The sequence below is a fragment of the Dasypus novemcinctus genome, chromosome 9 (genome assembly GCF_030445035.2).
Source record: "Dasypus novemcinctus isolate mDasNov1 chromosome 9, mDasNov1.1.hap2, whole genome shotgun sequence".
NCBI classification, from domain to species: domain Eukaryota; kingdom Metazoa; phylum Chordata; class Mammalia; order Cingulata; family Dasypodidae; genus Dasypus; species Dasypus novemcinctus.
Genome location: NC_080681.1, coordinates 40,694,450 through 40,714,416, shown reverse-complemented (window position 1 = coordinate 40,714,416; position 19,967 = coordinate 40,694,450). Strand labels below are relative to the sequence as shown.

The following is a 19,967-nucleotide window of genomic DNA, read 5'->3' as shown; positions in this document are numbered from 1 at the left end:
AAAAGAATTTCGTGTGTGGGAGTAAAGAAGGGGAAGGGGAGAGGAGGAAGAGGATAACTGATAACAAAACAGAGGGAGGTATGGCTATTTAGTGGTGTTGCTTACCATGTTCTGAGGAATTTGTTTAATGCAGGTGAAGTGAAATGGAATCCAAGACCTAGGACTGAGGGTCTACAGAAGCAAGTGTGCTTCAGCAGAACATCCTCGGGAGGTTCATTTGTGGCCTCTAATGTCCCGAACGCTCCCATACCTGACCTCTTCCCACCATGTCAAATCACCGACCTAAAGGCAAAAATCCAGGGGGGAAGTCTCATCAACCTGACATGGACAGCTCCTGGGGATGATTATGATCAAGGAAGAGGTAACCTGCATGTGGTGTGGCCCCTTTAAAGGTGTTTACCAGCCAGGCAGAAGTGTAGGCCAGGGAAAGGCAGGCAGGTGCGTTGTGATACATGAGGCGGGTGGGAGGCAGGAGGCATCCTGAAAGTCCTCTGAAATGAAAAGGAAGGATTTTTAAACGAGATGTTTAGAATCTGAAAACTCTCCTACTTTCGGAGGAAGTGGTTTCAGCCAGGAAGAGTCAAACCTCAGTTTTTTTTTTTCCTGAAGCCTTGCCAAATCCTTTAATACATCCTATTTCCAATAGTGGTTCCTAGAGATTGACTAAGGCTAGAGCAATGGCAGAGCTGTCCTTTGCCTCTCAAAATGTGATCTTCTAGCTGGCAATATGAGCTTCATTCGAGAGCTTGTTAGAAATGTGTATCTTGGACCCCACCCCAAACCTAAGCAACAGAATCTGCATTTTAAGATTCCTGCATGATTTGTAGGCACATTAAAGTTTGAGGAGCACAGGTACCAGAATCCCCTCTATAAATAATAAAATAATAATCAATAATTGAACAATCTCCTCTCTCAGCCCTGCCTAAAAATGCCGACCAAAGCTTTAAATTCATGCCTGATCCAGTTTTGCACCTATCACTCTGTGGGGAAATACAAACAAGAATGTAAAAGAGATACTAGTGTTTGTAAATGTAGACGAAAGATTACACTTATTCATGGGAATCTTATGGGATGGGGATATAAGTTCTAACCTATTTTTAAAACTTCTTTAACATTTGAGATATTAAAAGTTGCATCCTTTTTTTTATTATTAAGCTCACAAGTATATCGTTCGAATAAGTACAAGTATTCTTGATCTCAAAGACAAGTTTGATGATTCTCTTCAAGTGAACACTACTGAGTTGATCCCGAAGGAAGTCAACTCCAAAGAAGTCTTCGTGTTTAAACCAGAAAACATCACTTTTGAAAATGGCACCGATATCTTCATTGCTGTTAAGGCTGTTGATGAGGCCAATCTGAAATCAGAAATATCCAACATTGCTCAAGTATCTTTGTTTATTCCTTCACAAACACCAGAGATACCTTGTCCTGATGACTCTTCTATTCCTTGTGTTGATGTTAGTGTCAATAGCACCATTCCTGGAATTCACATTCTAAAAATTATGTGGAAATGGTTAGGAGAATTGCAGGTGCCATTTACCTTGAGCTGAGTTTTTATGAGCTGAATAAAATAAATCATCCATCCTTTTTTCATTATAAAATTTGCTAAATTGTATTTTAGGCTTCCTGTAGGGGATGATATAATGAAATAAATCGCAAAACAATGGGCTACATATGTGTAAAAACTATCCATTCAAATCCAAAAGTTCAATAATCACTTGTCTTTTATTAATGATTTTGAATACTAGATATAAGGGGTGCTTGCATCTGTAAATGGAAGTGTGCAGTAATTCATTTTAAGAAAGATTGCCAGTTAAAAAGATTGTGCAATTGTACTTTAATCTAATCTAATCTGAGTTGCTAAAATCTGTTTGTATTCGTTTGGGTCTTTTGACGAAAAATTTCAGAAATGCCAATTCAAACTATTTAAATGTAAAAGGAATGGCTTGATATATAGGCGTGTTGGCCAACATTACCAGGAATATGCTTATTTTCTCTAGATTTGAGCAAAGGCAATGGATTTAGGGGAGGGAGTACAATGCAGAAAGAAATAACACCATGATGAAGGTTTCATAAGCATGTGAATGTAAGTTATGTGCAAGAAATTGCAAGAGTCAGTGATACTTAAAGCTACAAGGGTGGGACATGAGGTGGGAAAGGTAGGGTCAGGCCAGGAGTGAGGGGAAATTTATAGAGAAAATACATATTTATTGTGTACTTTGTGTCAAGTGCTCTACCACTTAATGCAATTCAGTTCATTCAGCAAACATTAATCAGCTGTTTACTATACATTCCAGGCCATGCTTAGCCCTGAGGGCACAAAGGTGAGTGAGACCTGGCCTTTTTCATGTAGGCAATAAAGAGCATTTGAGAATTTTTTTTTAAATCAAGAGATGGATATGATCAGAGCTGTGTTTGAGAAGGGTCCCTCTGAGGACCACACAAAAGGCTGAATAAAGGTGGAAGAGTCTAGACCCCTGACAGATGGAAGGGGAAGGAGAAAAGGAAAATGAGGTGCAAACATAGATTTACCAGTAGAAGCTTCCAAGCAGGCAGAACAAAGGAAACTTACACAGTGACAAGGTTGACAAAGTTCACAGTTAAAAGCAAACCAGAGGCTCAGGAGTTTCATCCATGGATCCTCAATGAATTAGGACACTGTGACATTACAGTCTGCAGCTTCAGCAACATCTGTATAATAATCACAACAAGTTTCATATAGTACTGTCCACAATATCCTCCACTGTAGGCCAACAGAGTAGTAGCACAGCATGATTCAGAAAAGGCAATTACACCGGGGGCCCAAATAATGTAGGTCTAGCTAGTAGCTCTTGAATTTGCTCCAAAGATAAAATTTTGGGTAATGGATTACATGTCCTTCAGGAAGTGTCCTATAAATAATATTTCTAACATACAAGTGTGTTATAATAATTAAACAGCAGAGAGTTTCAAGGCTAGGGAGATACTTATGTCCTAAAATTCAGTATTGTTGATTGAGGGCAAATTCAGGGAAGTCTCTGGGAAGAGGATCAGATTGGAGTCCTCTTCTGAAAGTTGCTGACCCAAACTAGGACACATAACTGGCTAGAGAGCCACTCAATTGTCCCAGCTGGACTAATGAGTCTGAAGCGCCCAATTTAGCCCCACAGACCATGACAGTTAAGGGTTTAGCCTGGAAAATTTCTGAAGAAATCACTCATTGAGATTTTAATTTTCCCTTTAGGTGAACCAGTAGAATGTAGAGTGGGATGTGTGGATAAGACAAAAAGTAGAGAACAGCAAAGGAAAAACATTGTACTCCAGGTTATTGGGCAGTTCATTGCAAAATGGGATCTGGATTGCATGTGAGGAAAGAGACTCAAGTTTTGCTTATTGCTGCACAATGATCCTTGAGTGTTTTATGGCTCAATTAAATAAGTGAATAAACCTGATGAGTCTATTCTGTATGTTGATAAGTGTTTTCAAATAAAGGCCTTTCTAGTCTTTCTCCTCTGGAGACAAAATTTCATCCTGCTTGCTCTCTGAATGCCCTCTCTGCCTCCTTTTCTTAACTTAGCCTAGACCCTCATGGGGAGACTCTCTTTCCTTTGGGAGGAAGTTGGTTTTCCCTCCAATACCCAAGTATTGCAGAGAAGTATTTGTAAAGCTCCCCTTTGCATCATCCAAACTAAGCCTATACTCCTCTGGTATCAGGTTAAAAAAAGAGAGAGAGAGAGAGAGAGAAAAAGAGTCTCCATTCTATGCCACTGATCAGTGCCATCTTTTGTCCCCTTTCTTCACTGTCACCTGCCAATTTCATCTAGGATAGGCACCCGACTCACAACACTTCTTCCCCCTCACCTTCTAAAATCACTCTGAGTGGCTTCAGAATCTACATGAATGAATCAATACCTTAGCTTCAAATTTCCTCGAGCTTCACCCCAATTAAACGTTAGCAAACTATTTGGGTTAAACCATGAAAATGCCTTTCAATAAGTACAAAGTGGGAGAATATTGGCAGTTTCACATGGTTTGTCCTAATACTTCTAAGGTCAAAATCTGGACCTGATAATGACCTGGAACTGCTCCACCTTTGAAATCTTAATATCTAGTATCCTACTCTCTGACCACAACCTCCTAACCATCTGAGGTGCTCACAGTCTATACTACTGAAGCAGTTTTGCAATTTCATTATGACTTCCAATCACTTAGCTTGCCTCTTTTACCCAGGCCATTATTTTCTTCTCTATATAGCCCCTAGGTTTGTGCCACTTCAAGACCTTTCTGGCCTGCACCTTCAACTCCATCATCCACTTATTCTCTTATCCACCAGCCCTGAAAATCTCTAGCATTAAATCAAAGCATACTGTCTGTGTGTAGAATTTCCACATGACACCCATTCACTAATTCAACCAATATTCATTAAGCGCCCATGTCATATCCCAAGCACTGTATTAAGTGCTGAGGATACAATGGGTAAACGAACTAGGCACTGTTTCTGCTCTTGAGAACATTATAGCCAGAGGACATAAAAACAAGCAAACAGGCAATTAACAATGCACAGTATGTAGGGGCTGTTTTAGGGGAAACATGTATTGTAGGAACTCATGATTTGGGTACATAATCCATACACAGGCTCTTCTACTTTCATGATATCTGACTGTAAGTATAAAATAAGAAGGGAAAACCAGGAGAAAGAAAAAAATTGACCCCAAACTTTCATTTCTCCAAAAATTGCTACATCTTGGCATTGGTCAGGTTGGACAAAATCTACAGCCAGATTCACTCTGGAATGAATGCAGGGATCTACTTCATTCATTCACCAGACTATCTTCTGGTGATATCAACACCAACCAGTAAGAAGGGGAAGTTGTAATATAGGCACTATGCCATTTAAATTATAGTTTAAAACCTGATATATGGCATCAATGGATTCTACCTGCTCCCAAATAATTCTACATGGTTTTCAACTTTTGAAGAAATGCCAAAATCTTTCCAAAGACTGTAGAAATGATGATACCTAGACTAAGGAAGTTTGTTAGAATAAGTCATTAAAACAAAGAAAGAGAAGACAAATCAACAAAACAGTGTTCAGGAGGCTTGCGATAAAATTTTCACATAAACAGTCAAACATAATGTCTTAATTTCCTAAGGTTGTCATAGCAAAGTACCAGAAACTGGGTGGATTAAGACAACAGAAATATTTTGTTTCACAGCTCTGGAGACAAGAAGTCAGAAATCAAGGTGTCAGCAAGGCCATGCTCCTCTAAAGTGTGGAGGGAAGAATCGTGTCTCTTTCCTGGCTTCTGGCAGGGGCTTGCTGATAACCCAGGGTATTCTCTGCCTCAGTCATCAACAGCATTTAGCCCTCTGTCTGTCTAACTTTATGGGCTGTGGCCCCCTCTAATCCAGTTTAGCCTCCTTTTAATAGGTAACATCTTTAAAGACACCATTTCCAAATAAGGTCACATTCATAGGATTAGAAGTTAGAACTTGAACATGTCTTTTTGAGGGACATAATTCAACCCATAACATATAACAACCTAGGTAATAACTAAATAATGAGGCCAAGGAATTCACTGAATTAGAAAACCTAACTAAAGTAAAGTTACTGTAACTGAGAAAAATCTTTTTAACTCAATTTCCTGGCACCAAAACATGTTCGATGTTTCTTCATAGCCTATTTTAGCTGTGTCACTAGAGATAAACCCTTTCCTAAGTCCCAAAAGCAACACCAAATCAATTAGAGGGGGAAAATCCACGCAATGGGCTTTAAAATGGACAGCATACTTCAAACTCCAGAGGGCATACTAAGCTCATGCATAATTCCAGCAGGCCTGAGAGCATAGCTAAATCCTACTGGTAGAATGTGGAAGTGCTGTAATCCATTAGAGCAAGGCCTTATTATCTGGGGGCTGGGAAAGCAGAATTCCACCACTACCTCTACCACCACCATTACTACCATACCACCAACCTGGTGGGGGGCAGGAGTGTTGTGAGAGGGAGAGGTTAGCATGGCCAAGAAGAGAAGAGTGTGACATTATTACCCTTATGACTCGATATGTTAACTGCTAATGGAATAACCACCCTTTACTGGTTTTGTTCACTAAGTATCATGGTAAGTACTTTACATACTCACCTCCTGACCCTCCCCTAATACTTGATGGGCCTGGGGCAAGAATACAACTGGAGAACCAAATGCCATGTATCCAAACATGCAAACATTATAAATCAGGCTAACATAATGCCAACTTTATAAATCAGGAATTTATTTCCTACCTTGACAAATAAATAAATCGTAAAAAAATAAATAAATAAACCATTTTTTAAAAATTAAAAAAAAAACACTAAGATATTAAGATTTTTCCTTTTTCCTCGTCTTTCTTGGCTCATCATCATATTTTTTAATTTGTTATTTAATGGTGTTCTAAGTAAGGAAAAATGAAAATTTTGAATGAAATTTAAAATGAATTTTACCATTCATCTTTTTATCATGCAATGCCAGTTTTAAATGCAAATTTAAGAACATTTAATCTACATATGAAATACACAATTTGTATTGTATAGCTTATATATGCATATTATGTTATTCTTACCAGAAAAGTGGAAACACGGCACAAAGTCAACTCAATTGTTTTATTTCACTTCTTGATACAGGTACATCCTACCAAATCTCTCTACCTTTGGCTCACTGGTGACTAAGGAAGGACTAAAAGGGAAAGAAACTTTGGGTTACCCTATCTTTCCCTTTCCTTCTATGGCATCATTTTCAACATAAGCAGTTGGCTAATACAAGGAAGTAACACATATAAGAAAGGATATGATAGGATTCCTTGATCATTCATATTTCTTATAACAGCACAGCTTTTTTTTCTCAATTGAAAAAAGTCTGGTTTAAACAGTTGTACCGCACTTATCTTGTAGTCTCTTTGAGTCTTGCTGAACTCCCATGCATGATGGAGCCGTAGAAATGTTGTGCTCATAGGACATAGAGAATGCTATGTGTGACCAGGGCAACAAGAAATGGCAGACAGATTGCACAGGTCTCCTCTTCTCCTCTACTCATTCTTGTACTTATTGTCCCATCAGACTTCACTTACAAAACACAAGTTCAAAGATAAAATTCTTAAGAATCTTAAAAGAGTGAGAGCAGAGAATTCAAGCAAGCATGGGATCGTTTTGAGTGCAGGGTCCTATGTGACTGCACAGATCACATGCCCACGAAGTCAGCTCTGGGAGAAGCACCAGGAGAGAACTGCCAGAGCAAAGTCCTCAAAAGGGAAAGGATACCACATCTAAAGCTAAATAGATGGGCAATTAAGGCTCAGATTTAAGTAATCTGCCTGCATTCTGAATTGATAAGTGACTTAAGTAATATTTTAACTAAACTAGTTGGACTCTAGAGCCCAACCTCTTTAATCAGCCCACTATACTCCCTCTTGATACAGAAAGCCCAGTTGCATGCCCTGGGCCAGCACTATCAGTTCCTGCTCTGTACCACCCTTGGGTTTTCAGGCGTTCTTCTCCCCATAGCCAAGAAGCACTTCCAGGTTGGTTCATCAGTAGGACAGCGCCAGGAACATAGTGGCAAGTACACTAGTGTTATTCATAAGACATCAACTTGATGGAGGGAAAGGAGGCAAGTAACTTTTCTTAGTAGTGATAATTAAAATTTTTATTAAAAAGCTTATCTTATATTTTCTGAGCACTCGCTATGTGTCCTGCACTGCCCCAAGGCTCTATATTAGTAGTTGATCCTCATTATTCACAGATTCCGTATTTGTGAATTTACCAACTCGCTAAATTTTACCTGTAATCCCAAAAGCAATACTCGTGGAGCTTTCTCAGTCATTTTGTGGATATGCACAGAGCACCAAAAAATTGATTTACCTGGTGGGCATATTCCCAGCTTGAGGTTAGACATGGCGATGTACTATCTTTTTGTTTCAGCGCTCATTCTGTTAAAAAAAAAAAGTTCCCTATTATAGTACATTTAGTGCCATATTTTTTGTGATTTTTTGATGATTTCACTGTTTAAAATGATCCCTGAGCATAGTGCTGATATGTTGTCTACTTTTCCTAAGCATAAGAAGACTGTGATAAGCTTTACAGAGAAAATACATATTAGGTAAACTCTGTTCAGGCGTAAGATACAGTGCTAGTGGCTGTTAATTTTAATATAGAATCAACAATATTGATTAATATTGTTGCGGGCATATTAAAGTAGGCATTTTGAAACAGAAAAACACATAAAATAAGGTTACATACTGGATAGCTGATAAAAATGTCCTCCTGCAGCTTGCAGGCATCCAAAACTGTCTTTCCCCTAGGAACAGTGATATAGTATTCCCTGATTCAGTGTTCACTGTGCCTTTGTAGAACATAACTACTGCAAATAATGAGAACTGACTCTATTTCATGTTTTCTGCAGAAACTCCATGAGGCTGGTAATATTATTGTCCACATTTTTTAAAATGAGGAAAATGAGACAAACAGAGGTTAAACAAATTGGCTAAGGTCACACAACTATTAAGGAACCATGTCAGAATATTTACGTGGGCAGTACTGCTAACTCTGAACCATCTATCTCTCTACCTGGATCCATCCTTACATTTGTGAGCTCTACTTTCAGACAGATAGAACTAATACTACTGCCCAGGCCAGATGATATTTCTAGAATGATACTACAAGGAATTTCAGTAAAATTTTATTTTATATGACACAACTACCTGAAATAAATCAACCAGGTTTCTCTGCATTTTACTTTTCAAAAAGAGCTTTTATTAACGTTCCCATTGTAGAATTAATTTGTTATCACATAGCCAAATTTCCATATACAGGAAATATTTTGTATCTAATTCAGCGTCTTGTGTGTATGTTCCTTATCTACACTTAACGGTAAGGCCAGGAACCAGGAAGTAAGGGGAAAACCCTGCTGACTCATATGAATGATTACAAGGGACTTCTCTCAATAAAGCTACTGACTTTAGAATTGTGGGCCAATTGAACTTGCTATAAATTTGCTAGCTTAATGTACATAGTTAATTTTTTGCTAGCTTACTTGTTTGGTTTTTCTGTTTTAACGCTGGAGGAGGGGTGATCAAATTTGCTGGTTTGGGAAGCGGATTTGACTCAACTGATAGAGTGTTGGCCTACCACATGGGAGGTCCAGGGTTCAAACCCAGGACCTCCTGATCTGTGTGGTAAGCTGGCCCACATTCAGTGCTGATACGCGCAAGGAGTGCTGTGTTACACAAGGGTGTCCCCTGCGTAGGGGAGCCTCACAAGCAAGGAGTGCACCCCATAAGGAAAGCCACCCCATGCGAAAAAAGTGCAGCTTGCCCAGGAATGGCACCACACACACGGAGAGCTGACGCAGCAAGATGACACAACAAAGAGACACAGATTCTCGGTGCTGCTGACAAGAACACAAGCGGACACAGAAGAACACACAGTGAATGGACACAGAAAGCAGACAACTGGAGGGGAAGGGGAGAGAAATAAATAATAAATAAATCTTTTTAAAAAACCACACATTTGCTGGTTTAACATAGCATAGCACAACTATCTTAATTTCTTTTGTTGTTCTGTTTTACTCATATATATAGTCTGGATCTATGTGGAAACTCATATAGCAAACATGCACACTTGGTAATGAATCAGCAGCCCTGAATAACAAGCAAAGACAAAATTAAGCAAGAACGATAAGCAGAAGTTCCTAAGCACTAGGACTGATTGGTCGACTCACTTTTCTCATCGGAGAATGAATCTTTCAGCACTGACTTTCTGTGTGTTATGAGTGATCCCATTGATTGGTGACAACAACAAAATTCCATGTTACAAATTTAAAATCTACCGAGAACCCCATTTTTTTACTTTTCAAACTAACCAAGATATCTTTAAATGTCAGTACTTACAAAATACAGTGAAGTATATACCCTCATACTATCTCATTGACTATAAATGGGCATTAACTTTCTAGAAAGCAATTGGCAGTATCAAGGGCCATAAAAATCTTCACCCCTTGGCATGTCATATTATGTTCAGATACTCACATAAGGAAATAGCTGTAACTGCAGACAAAGATGAGTTCACAGCAGAATTAGCTGAAAAGTCCCCAAACTAGAAACAATCCGAATGTCTAAAAATAATAGTAAATTATGAGGAGCTCACGTGATAAAATTTTATTCAATCATTTAAAATGGGATTTATAAAATTTTTATTGACACAAAATGCTTTAAAATATATGTATAGGAAAGCGAACTTGGCCCAGTGGATAGGGCATCCATCTACCACATGGGAGGTCCACGGTTCAAACCCCAGGCCTCCTTGACCCGTGTGGAGCTGGCCCATGTGCAGTGCTGATGGGCACAAGGAGTGCCGTGCCACGCAGGGGTGTCCCCTGCATAGGGGAGCCCCACGGGGAAGGAGTGTGCCCCTTAAGGAGTGCTGGCCAGCGCGAAAGAAAATTCAGCCTGCCCAGGAATGGCCCCACCCACAGGGAGAGCTGACACAACAAGATGACGCAACAAAAAGAAACACAGATTCCCGTGCCGCTGACAACAACAGAAGCAGACAAAGAAGAACACGCAGCAAATAGACACAGAGAACAGACAACTGGGGTGGGGGGTGAGGGGGAGGGGAGAGAAATAAATAAAATAAATAAATCTTTAACAAAATATATATATATTCATTCACTAGTTATGGGACATTCAGCAAGTTATTCTCTCTGTACTACAGCTTCTTTGTATGTAAAGTGGGAATAATAACAGGCCTACATCAAAGGATTAATGTAGAAATTATATGAATATAGATAAAGTACATACAACAGTACCTGGCAGTAGGAAACTTTAAGTCAATGTTACTTCTTTCAACACCTCCATCATCATCTTCACCTTCATTCCAAAACAATCTTCTGGAATATGCTTATAATGTTCAGTTTTAAAACATTTACAAAATTAAATACACAGTGTGATCTCAATGGTTTAAGAAAAAATTATATGTATATACATGTACATGTGTGCATATATATGGAATAATAGCTATTTAAAATTTTCCACTTTGAACCTTTTAATATATTCACATTTTCCTACAATAACAAGTATTAGTTACAATCAAAGAAAATTTTTTACATTTAAGAAAAGAAAGTCTACATAGTGCTAAAACCAAAATCATTGAGAAACAGAAAAAGAAGGGGTGATGCTATAAATTCAAAACGGCAACAAACAGTGGCCCCTGGGAAAGCAGAAAAGAGCCAGAAATGAGAAAAATGGAGAAGAAAACATAAAGACACCATCCCGACAGTGCCTTCATTTATCATTTATCCCATGCTAAATGTACATGGGATACCACCAACCTCTACAGATATTGGCAAATTTTCAAGTTCACCTTAGTAATAGTGGTCTCCAGAGGACTTCTGTGTCCTTGCAACTCAAAAAGTTGATGTACCAATGATGAATCAGAATTTGCAGCTTACTGGTTCTAGTATTAAATAGAAGATGCATGGGGAGATAAACTCAAGAAACACACAAGGACAATGCAAGAAAAATGATCTTTCCCCATGACTGATTGCCAGAGGAATTTATTTGGAATTGATTACTCAAAAAACCTGAAAATGTGGTACTTCCCCTTTGTGAAAATGTGTGCCTCAATAGGAATGTGGTTCCATTGGCTACATATTTGGACTAGATGATCCTGGCCTCAATCTCCTCACAATGGTGCCTGTGGGAGGGTATTTATAAAGGCTTTTGCTTCCTGCCGTCTCTCTTAGGTCCCATTACGTTACCCAAGTTGCCATCAGTATATCGTCTTTTAGAATGATAACCATGAAAATAATTAAAATTAAGTTTTTTAACTAAATGAGTTAGGCTTCAGTTACAGGGAAATTCAGTGACATTAATTCTGATTAATGCCAGTTAACAAAGGCTATAACACATATAAATAAAGATGAGAAATATGATATATGAGATTGGTTTTCTCAGAAGGTCCTATAAAGCAGCCTGATGCACCTAACAACCAGAGTGTTTTCACCTGGGACCATCTCAAACTCTAGCTGGTATCAGAATCTGGTCTAGATTGTGAAAGTTGCCAGTAAAACTGATTTTGTGTTAGTTTCCTGGATAATCTGCAGTAGGGCTGATTCTGGGTTCTTTTAGGAACTTAATCCCTGAAGGAAAAACTATATAGCTGCCTTCCTGTTATCTTTGGACCAAACAGAGAAGATCTTTGGCTCTTCTAGTTTCATTACGATTCTAATGGGTAGTTGCTACTTTGGCAACAGTCCAACCATAAAAGTATATGTTCAGAAAATGAAAGGCAAATGGTTAAGCATAGACACAACTAGCCATATCCCTTAAAATCCCTGTTCCACAAGAATAACTCATCAATAAGATTGTAGGTCACCCAAGCTTAATTATATCTATTTTTTTAGTCTTTTATTAAATTTCCCTACTCATGATTCTTCAACCCTTTTTATTTGAACCTATAATTATTAATATACCCATGAAATACATGTCTCAGAGACTTAACTCCATAGACTGTTTATATGCCAGTTGAATCTTGAATCCTAGCAGAGTTGTGCCCAACATCTACTTTTCAGTTCTTCAGACTTGCCCAGGACAACTAACAAAATTATGATGATGAACAAGTCCCATCCCCCAAAAACAAGAAGTATGTACAGCGGCAAGCAAAACAGTGCCTTCTATCTGTACCATAAGATCTAAGCCCCCTTTCAATCTGAAGCAGAGTGGACATCATCTCAAATTCCTTAAGACTGAAGAATGAATAATCATAAGGAGGGAGGGTAACCGTAGAACAACTTAGATTTATTTTTATTGTAGTTATTATCATGTGGTAAGGGAAGAACTTATAACAATGGAATAAATACAGCGGTTATCAGAGGTTTAGAAGTTTGGTAGTTTTATATGGGCATTTGGAAAGGGCAGAAAAGCAGGGGAGATATACAATACCTCATTTTCTACAGTGCAGAATCCTATTTTGTTAACCAGGAAATTTCTCAATTCTCCATTTTATTTTAAACATAAATGAAGCACTTGACAATATCTTCTGCATCTAAAAATAATTAACCTAATTAGCTTTCTTGCCTTTCACCCCCCAAAAGATGTTAAATAGCACTTTCAATAAAAAGGACTTAGATAAGGAGGCCTGGAATCTTGCTACAAATCCTATTCAATCATGAACCTGTTGGGATAGCTGGTTTGAGAATCCAATGAGACTTTGAATTGGAATTTTGAAACAAGTGATTTTAAATATTTTAAATTCATATCCCTTCTCTCTTAAAAGAAAAAAAAATTATTACACAAAATGATTTAAATCATCAACCAAGATGTAGACTAATAGAAAAAAAACGAGTGTATTTTGATTCAATTCATCAACAATAAAGACAAACTACTCTAGGGAAAAACTCATAGAGTAATCATAATTTAACTCCTTGGAATTGTCCTTTAATCCTTTGGAAATCTGTAACTAGACTTTGTTTTAACCAGCAACTGAGATACAATCTGATTTTTTAACTAAAAAGTTCTGATATGCAGAAAAAAATAGAGAATGGATAATTCTTGGAAATGTTTCCTACTCTATTCTACCAAAGAACAAATTTTTCATTATCAAAAAGCATTTTCTAGACCTTGCATAGAATGCACCTGAAGAGAAAATTTGTAAATTCAAGAAATCTCTTGGTATTTTGATGTGCAAGTGAATTCTTCCCTTTTATTATTTTCTAGGAGGAACTTCTGCATCATCAGGCACACCCTGCATAGAGGACCCAGAGTCTCAAACTGCTGACTGGTTGACAATGGGTCACTGTTATGCAGGGCCAGAAAGTGTATCAATACCACCACTCTACGTGGTCATTGTCTATCTGAGGGACATCTGGGAGGAAGTGCAGTGAGAGTGCAGGCCCAAGGATGACACAGATCACTGGTATAGAAATGAAGGTTGCCAGGAGGCCTGGACTTAGTCTTTGGGGTGTGAGATAAGAGTAGGTGAATTTGTTATGAAACTGATGAGATAGGAAAGGAAGTTGAAATGGATACATCTACATGCCTGGTTTCCCAATTTCCTCCTGAACCCAAAAATAGGTGAGATATGTCCAATATCCTTCCAATATGTTTCTCTTTTTATTCAACTAATTTAAGAAATGATCTCAGAGAAAATTAGCGAATATTTCTTTGCAAAATTTACTTCAAACGAAATTTCCAAACTTTTTAAGACATTGTAATTTATGTTTCAACATGATGATCTTGCAAATATTTCCTTGAAACATGTCCTGCAATAACTTCAAACCAGTGCTAATTTTTCCAGCTGCCACTCATGTTTCATGTGTCCGGTGTTTCTCAAAACTTGTATGTGCAAACAAATCTCCTGGGGAACCTGTTAAAATGTAGATTCTGATTTGGTAGGTACTGGGTGGGGCCTGAGATTATTCATTTGTAACAACCTCCCAATGATGCTGGAGGACAGGACATTACTTTGACTGGCAAAGATTGAGACTGTCCCTGCATCTCATATCTTGCTATCTGACCCCTGCCTTCCTTGCCACAGTTGATTCATCCAGGGTGGAAACCTGACTCAAGAAAGACAGATCTGAGCTCTTCTCTTGGCTATAGTTCTCTTGGCTATAGCTCATCCATGCTGGGCACCTGACTTGGAACAGGAAGATAGGAGCTATTTTCCAGACTTTAAAAAAATAAAACAAAAAAACCAACTTTTTATTTTGGAATAATTTCAAACTTAGAGGACAGTTGCAAAAATACTACAAAAACCATACAGAGAATGCCTACATAACCTCCCTTCAGATACCCAAATGCACCAACTTTTAACATTTTGGCATATTCACCATATCATTCTACCTATTCATCTGTCCATCCATGCACTGTTAACTTACTGTGACATGATACGATGTCACAGGATGTTCTGGGAGCTTATGGGAGAAAGCATCCTGGAAAAGGTAGCACCTCATCCAAGTATTGAAGGACAAATAGAAAAGGGAGCAGGCAATCCCAGTCAAAAGAACCATATAGGCAAAGGCATGGAAATGAGAGATTGATATTCCCTTTATAAAAGCATAAGTGATGCTTATATCTGAAGGATAAGAAAGAGAAGGAAAGAGGAGGCAGGCAGTGGTAAAAACTAAGACCAGAGAAGCACCCAAGCTACAAATCAAAGAAGGCCTTGGAGATCATGTCAAAGATCTTGTACTTTATCCTACAGGCAATGGTGAATAACTATAAAATGTCAGCTACAGGGCAAGAACATATTTGTATTTAGAAAGTTAGCTCTGTGCAATATAATAGGATGAATCAGGAAAGAGACAAGTACTGATAGGACAGAGATGGCAATTGCTGCATCAGCAAGCTATTATGCAATTTATAATGAGATACACTAAAATTTCAAGGTCAACGATTTTCTTTTACATTACCTATTACAAATATTCCATGTATCTTACATTTTCTTTTGCTCATAGATAATTTTGAAATTGTTATAACAATATTTTAAATGTGTCTGTATAGATAGCATATTAGTGTACCTTTTTAAAAAATCTAAGCCAAGAGTATCTGTTTTTATGAAAAGTTTAACATATTTCCATAGATTAAATTATTAGGAATTATTTGCCAGCTTTAACATTTTTTATTTAAAAATATTTCTTCTTCTGGGAAGCAGACTTGGCCCAGTGGTTAGGGCATCAATGTACCACATGGGAGGTCCATGGTTCAAACCCCGGGCCTCCTTGACCCGTGTGGAGTTGGCCCATGCGCAGTGCTGATGCATGCAAGGAATGCCGTGCCACGCAGGGGTGCCCCCATGTAGGGGAGCCCCATGCACAAGGAGTGCGCCCCGTAAGGAGAGCTGCCCAGCGTGAAAGAAAGTACAGGCTGCCCAGGAATGGCGCCGCACACACAGAGAGCTGACACCACTGACAACAACAGAAGCGGACAAAGAAGAATATGCAGCAAATAGACACACAGAACAGACAACTGGGGCAGGAGGGGGGAAGGGGAGAGAAATAAATAAGTAAATAAATAAATCTTTTTTTAAAAAATCTTTTTTTCTTCTGTTACCTTCCTTTCCTAACTTCCATTTGATGGGTTGAATTTTATTCTGCTGGTTGAAAGTTACAAATTATATTTTTAGTCTTCTAGTGATTGTTATCTCAACTTATTAAGGCCCATTTGTACATTTATTATTCATTTATGTATTTTCTGTAGTAATAGAACCCCAAAGTTTATCAATATCTGTCCCTGTGATGGTTAATTTCATAGGTCAATTTGGCTGCATGATAGTGTCCAGTTGTTCAGTCATGCAAGCACCAGTCTAACTACTACTCTGAAAGTATTTCAGAGATTAGCATCTATAGTCAGTTGATTGCATCTATGGCTGATTGGATCTATGATCAACAAAGGAGAGATTACCCTCAGCAATGGGAGAGTCTCCTTATCCAATCAGTTGGTGGTCTCAATGCCAGAACTGAGGATTTCAGAGGTCAGAAAGAATTCCTGCTTCTACTTCAACCAGTCAGCTTCTTCTGGGTGATTCAACCTGGTGTTTCCAACTTGTGTCCTTTGGAATTTAGACTTGCCAACCACCATGGTTGCATGAATCAATTCCTGTAATAAATCTCTAAATAGTTGCTCATGTACGCATGCACGCGTGTGTGTGTTCTGTCAGTTCTGTTTTTCTGGAGGACCTTAAAACATTCCCTTATCCTCTGCATTTCCAATGGAAGTGCCTTAGCAGGTTCTTGCTTATCTCTGGACAACAGCAACATCCCTCATGTTGGTATTTTCTAGAGTTTTAGTTATGTATTGATAGATGATTTTTTTTTTTGGTTCACTATTTAGTCAACACGTTTTACTAAATTATTTACTAATGTATTTTGCTCATATTTTATTGATTCTTCTTAGACTCATTTTGCTTCTTGTGGGACTATTTCCTCAAAGAGATGGGGATGAGTCTTCCTGGCACCGAGGGATTATTACCAAGTGCCAACTAGCAATGCACCTGGAAAAAGACCTTGACCAAAATGGAGAAAGATTAAATACAAATGAGTTTTTATGGCTAAGAGTTTTCAAAGTGAGTCAGGAGATCATTCCAGAGGTTATGCATATGCATGTCTCAGCAGGATCTCATTGACTGCCACAGTAAATAGTGCCTTAAACATTGGGGCTCCTGAGAGCTCTAGAGACAGCCAAACGCTATAAGCAGGACAGACAAGCTCAGGAATTTGGCACCCTGTCAATGGGCCTTACTTTGGAATTTATGCTCCCCAGTGTAACAGATCTAGGCTCACTTAAAGTTTCCCTACACATGGCTGTTCTGCCCCTTTTATTTGAACCTATAATTAGCACTATACTTGTTAAATATATGTCCCAGAGACTTAAATCTTTGGTCTGTTCATGCACCAGCTGAGACCTGAATCTCAGCAGAGTTGCAACTCCTACTTGCCAGTTCATTGAACTCACCCAGGACAATTATCAGGAGATAATGATGGCTAATGCCCATTGCAAGGAACAGAGAGTGTCTGCAACTGCAAATAAGGTGGTTCTATCCATCTGCCCGATGGAATTTAAGCCCCCTCTCAATTACAAAGAGAGTGGGAATCACCAACCCAAAATCCTCAAGACTGGGGAATGAGCAATAGACTAAAGTAGCCTTATTATTATTCTATTATAGACATTATTCTAGCAATGGAAGAACTTTGATCATTGATACAAAGGCAGTGGACACCAGAAGTTCTGAGGGGAAGGAGAGGGAAGAATAGGTATAACATTTGGGGACATTGGAATTGTCCTGCATGACACTGCAATGATGGATATAGGTCATTATACATTTTGTCATACCCTATAAAATTGTGCTGGGCAGAATGTAAACTATAATGTAAAATATAGTCCACAGTTAATAGCAATGCTTTAATATGTGTTCATCAAGTATAACAAATGTACCACACTAATGAAAGATGTTGTTAGTGTAGGAAAGTGTGAAAGTGTGTAGGGGTAGCATATATGGGAATCTCTACATTTTTTATGTAACAGTTATGTAATTTAAAGCTTCTTTAAAAATAAAAAAAAATTTTTAAAAGAGTGCTTTGTAATTCTGACTTAATTTTTACTTCAGTCTTTTTAAATAATAATTTTAAATACTAGGTTTACTTTTTTCTTTCAACACTCTTAATGTATTACTCCATTACTTGTTGCACCTAGAGTTGATGTTGAGAAGTCTGGGTTGGACATGTAGCCGGAGATCATCAGCATACTGGCAATAACTGAAGCCATGTGTGGGAATGAGATCACCAATTGGATGTAGAAAGGGAGTCAAGACTCTTGAGAAAAAGCAGAGAATTAGAAATATAATCAGGTGTGAGTCATGAAAACCAAGAGGAAGAGGCAGTGTCAAAAAAGAGGGAATTGTCAACAATATCAAGTATTACAGAGAAGTAAAGTAAGATAAGGACTCCAAATTATTTGTTGCATTAAACAATATATAGGATTTTCTTTTTTAATATGAGAAAAGTTCATATTATTTTTGTACGCTATTGAGGGGTTGTAGAGAGGAGCAGGAAGACAGTAGAGAGGGAGATGCAAAAAAGAGAGGGAATGATGCATTGTTGAAGTACTGGAGGAGACTAGGGGATAAATAGCATGAATGTACAGATTAACCTTTAACAAGATAAATGATCAACTTCTTCTGAGGCTTAAGGAAAAGGGACAGTAGAGATAAAAAATGTGTTTGTAGATGTGAAGGGAAGCACTTGAAGGCATTCCTGTTTGGGAGTTCCTATTTTCTCTGAGAAGTAGTAATCAAGGACCTTTCATAATAGAAAAAGAATGAGGTGAGTTAAGAGTAGACCCGTATCAATGGATATCCCCTTCTCTTTTTAGACTAGTTCAAAAGAACAAAAACCTGCAAACAGCTGAATTCCTACCCCCATTGATTTTCCAGAATCACAAGCAAAACTGATTTAAGAAAAGAAATGTTTCCTCAGTTTCCCTGCAAAAAAATATATATAATCTTCAACTTCTTCTTTAAGAACCTATTACCTTTTTCTTTTAATGTTGTAAGAAGGAGGTTGTTAGATGAGGCACTGGTCTTTTAGAGGAAGATTTCAGTCTAAACTCAGTTTTCATAACTCTAAGCTTTATAATGAAGGCAAAGACCCAGCTAATAAAGTTTAAAAGTAAAGAATAATCAGGGAACAAAACTTTGGTCCCTTTCCAAACATCAGATAGTAGAAAGTGACCTATGAGATTTCAAACTCCTGACCCATGATTACCTTTATTTTTTCCATCTTGATTCTGTTCCTTATAGGGAGAGAAGCAAAACATGAAACTGACCAGAGCATATGGACAGCTTGAAAGAGTGGCTGGCAGCTGAAAAGAAATAGATGTGAACGGAATTCTAGGTCTATACCAGAAGGAATCTGACTACAATTTAAAAATTCAAGATTTTAAAAAATAATTTGAACTTGGGTTCAAAGTTATAGTTAATTGGTAATTGAGGAATTAAGAATTAAATGTGATCCTGATAAAATTATTAAAATTAGAGAGCTAAAGAGGCTCTAGAGATTGTCTACTCTAATGCTTTCATTTGCTAAATCATAAAATAGAAGCTTAAAGAGGTATCAGCGTTACAACCAGAGCCAGTTCTCTAGATTGCTAACCTAGCAGTCTCTCCTCTGTCTCTAATGGCATCCAGTGTGTTCCACAACTATTGGTCAATTAAGGGATCAGAAAATAAGTGTTCTACACAACCATCAGTCAACGAACCGAACAAAATGTTTAAAATACCTTTTAAAATCCTTAATTATAAAACAGTGGGAATGTCTGAAGCATAACTGATGCTTCAAAGGAGCTTAAAATCTTGTTGGGGAGATAAGACATGTCTAAAGATGATCACAGCTAATTTTAAGTGATTATGTTTCTGAAAGGATGAGTATTGCCTCCCTCAACCAGATCTATACCACCTTGGAAGCT

At 38.0% G+C, this 19,967-nt stretch overlaps 1 protein-coding gene and 1 long non-coding RNA gene across 2 annotated transcripts in view; one reads left to right on the top strand and one right to left on the bottom strand.

Annotated features, from left to right (window-relative positions):
- Positions 1–1,601, top strand: part of CLCA1 (chloride channel accessory 1) — a 36,710-nt gene extending 35,109 nt beyond the window's left edge. The window contains exons 13-14 of the mRNA XM_004480906.5: positions 134–361; positions 1,156–1,601. Of these exons, the coding sequence (XP_004480963.2) occupies positions 134–361; positions 1,156–1,550 (623 nt within the window). The 3' untranslated portion in view covers positions 1,551–1,601. The remainder of the gene's footprint in view (positions 1–133; positions 362–1,155) is intronic.
- Positions 1,602–6,601: 5,000 nt separating this feature from the next.
- On the bottom strand, positions 6,602–10,077 carry LOC111761246 (uncharacterized). The gene is made up of 3 exons (XR_002794659.2): positions 10,035–10,077; positions 7,870–7,937; positions 6,602–7,074 (listed from the first exon to the last, which is right to left on the bottom strand). It is a non-coding gene; the product is annotated as an uncharacterized lncRNA (long non-coding RNA).
- Positions 10,078–19,967: the final 9,890 nt, after the last annotated feature.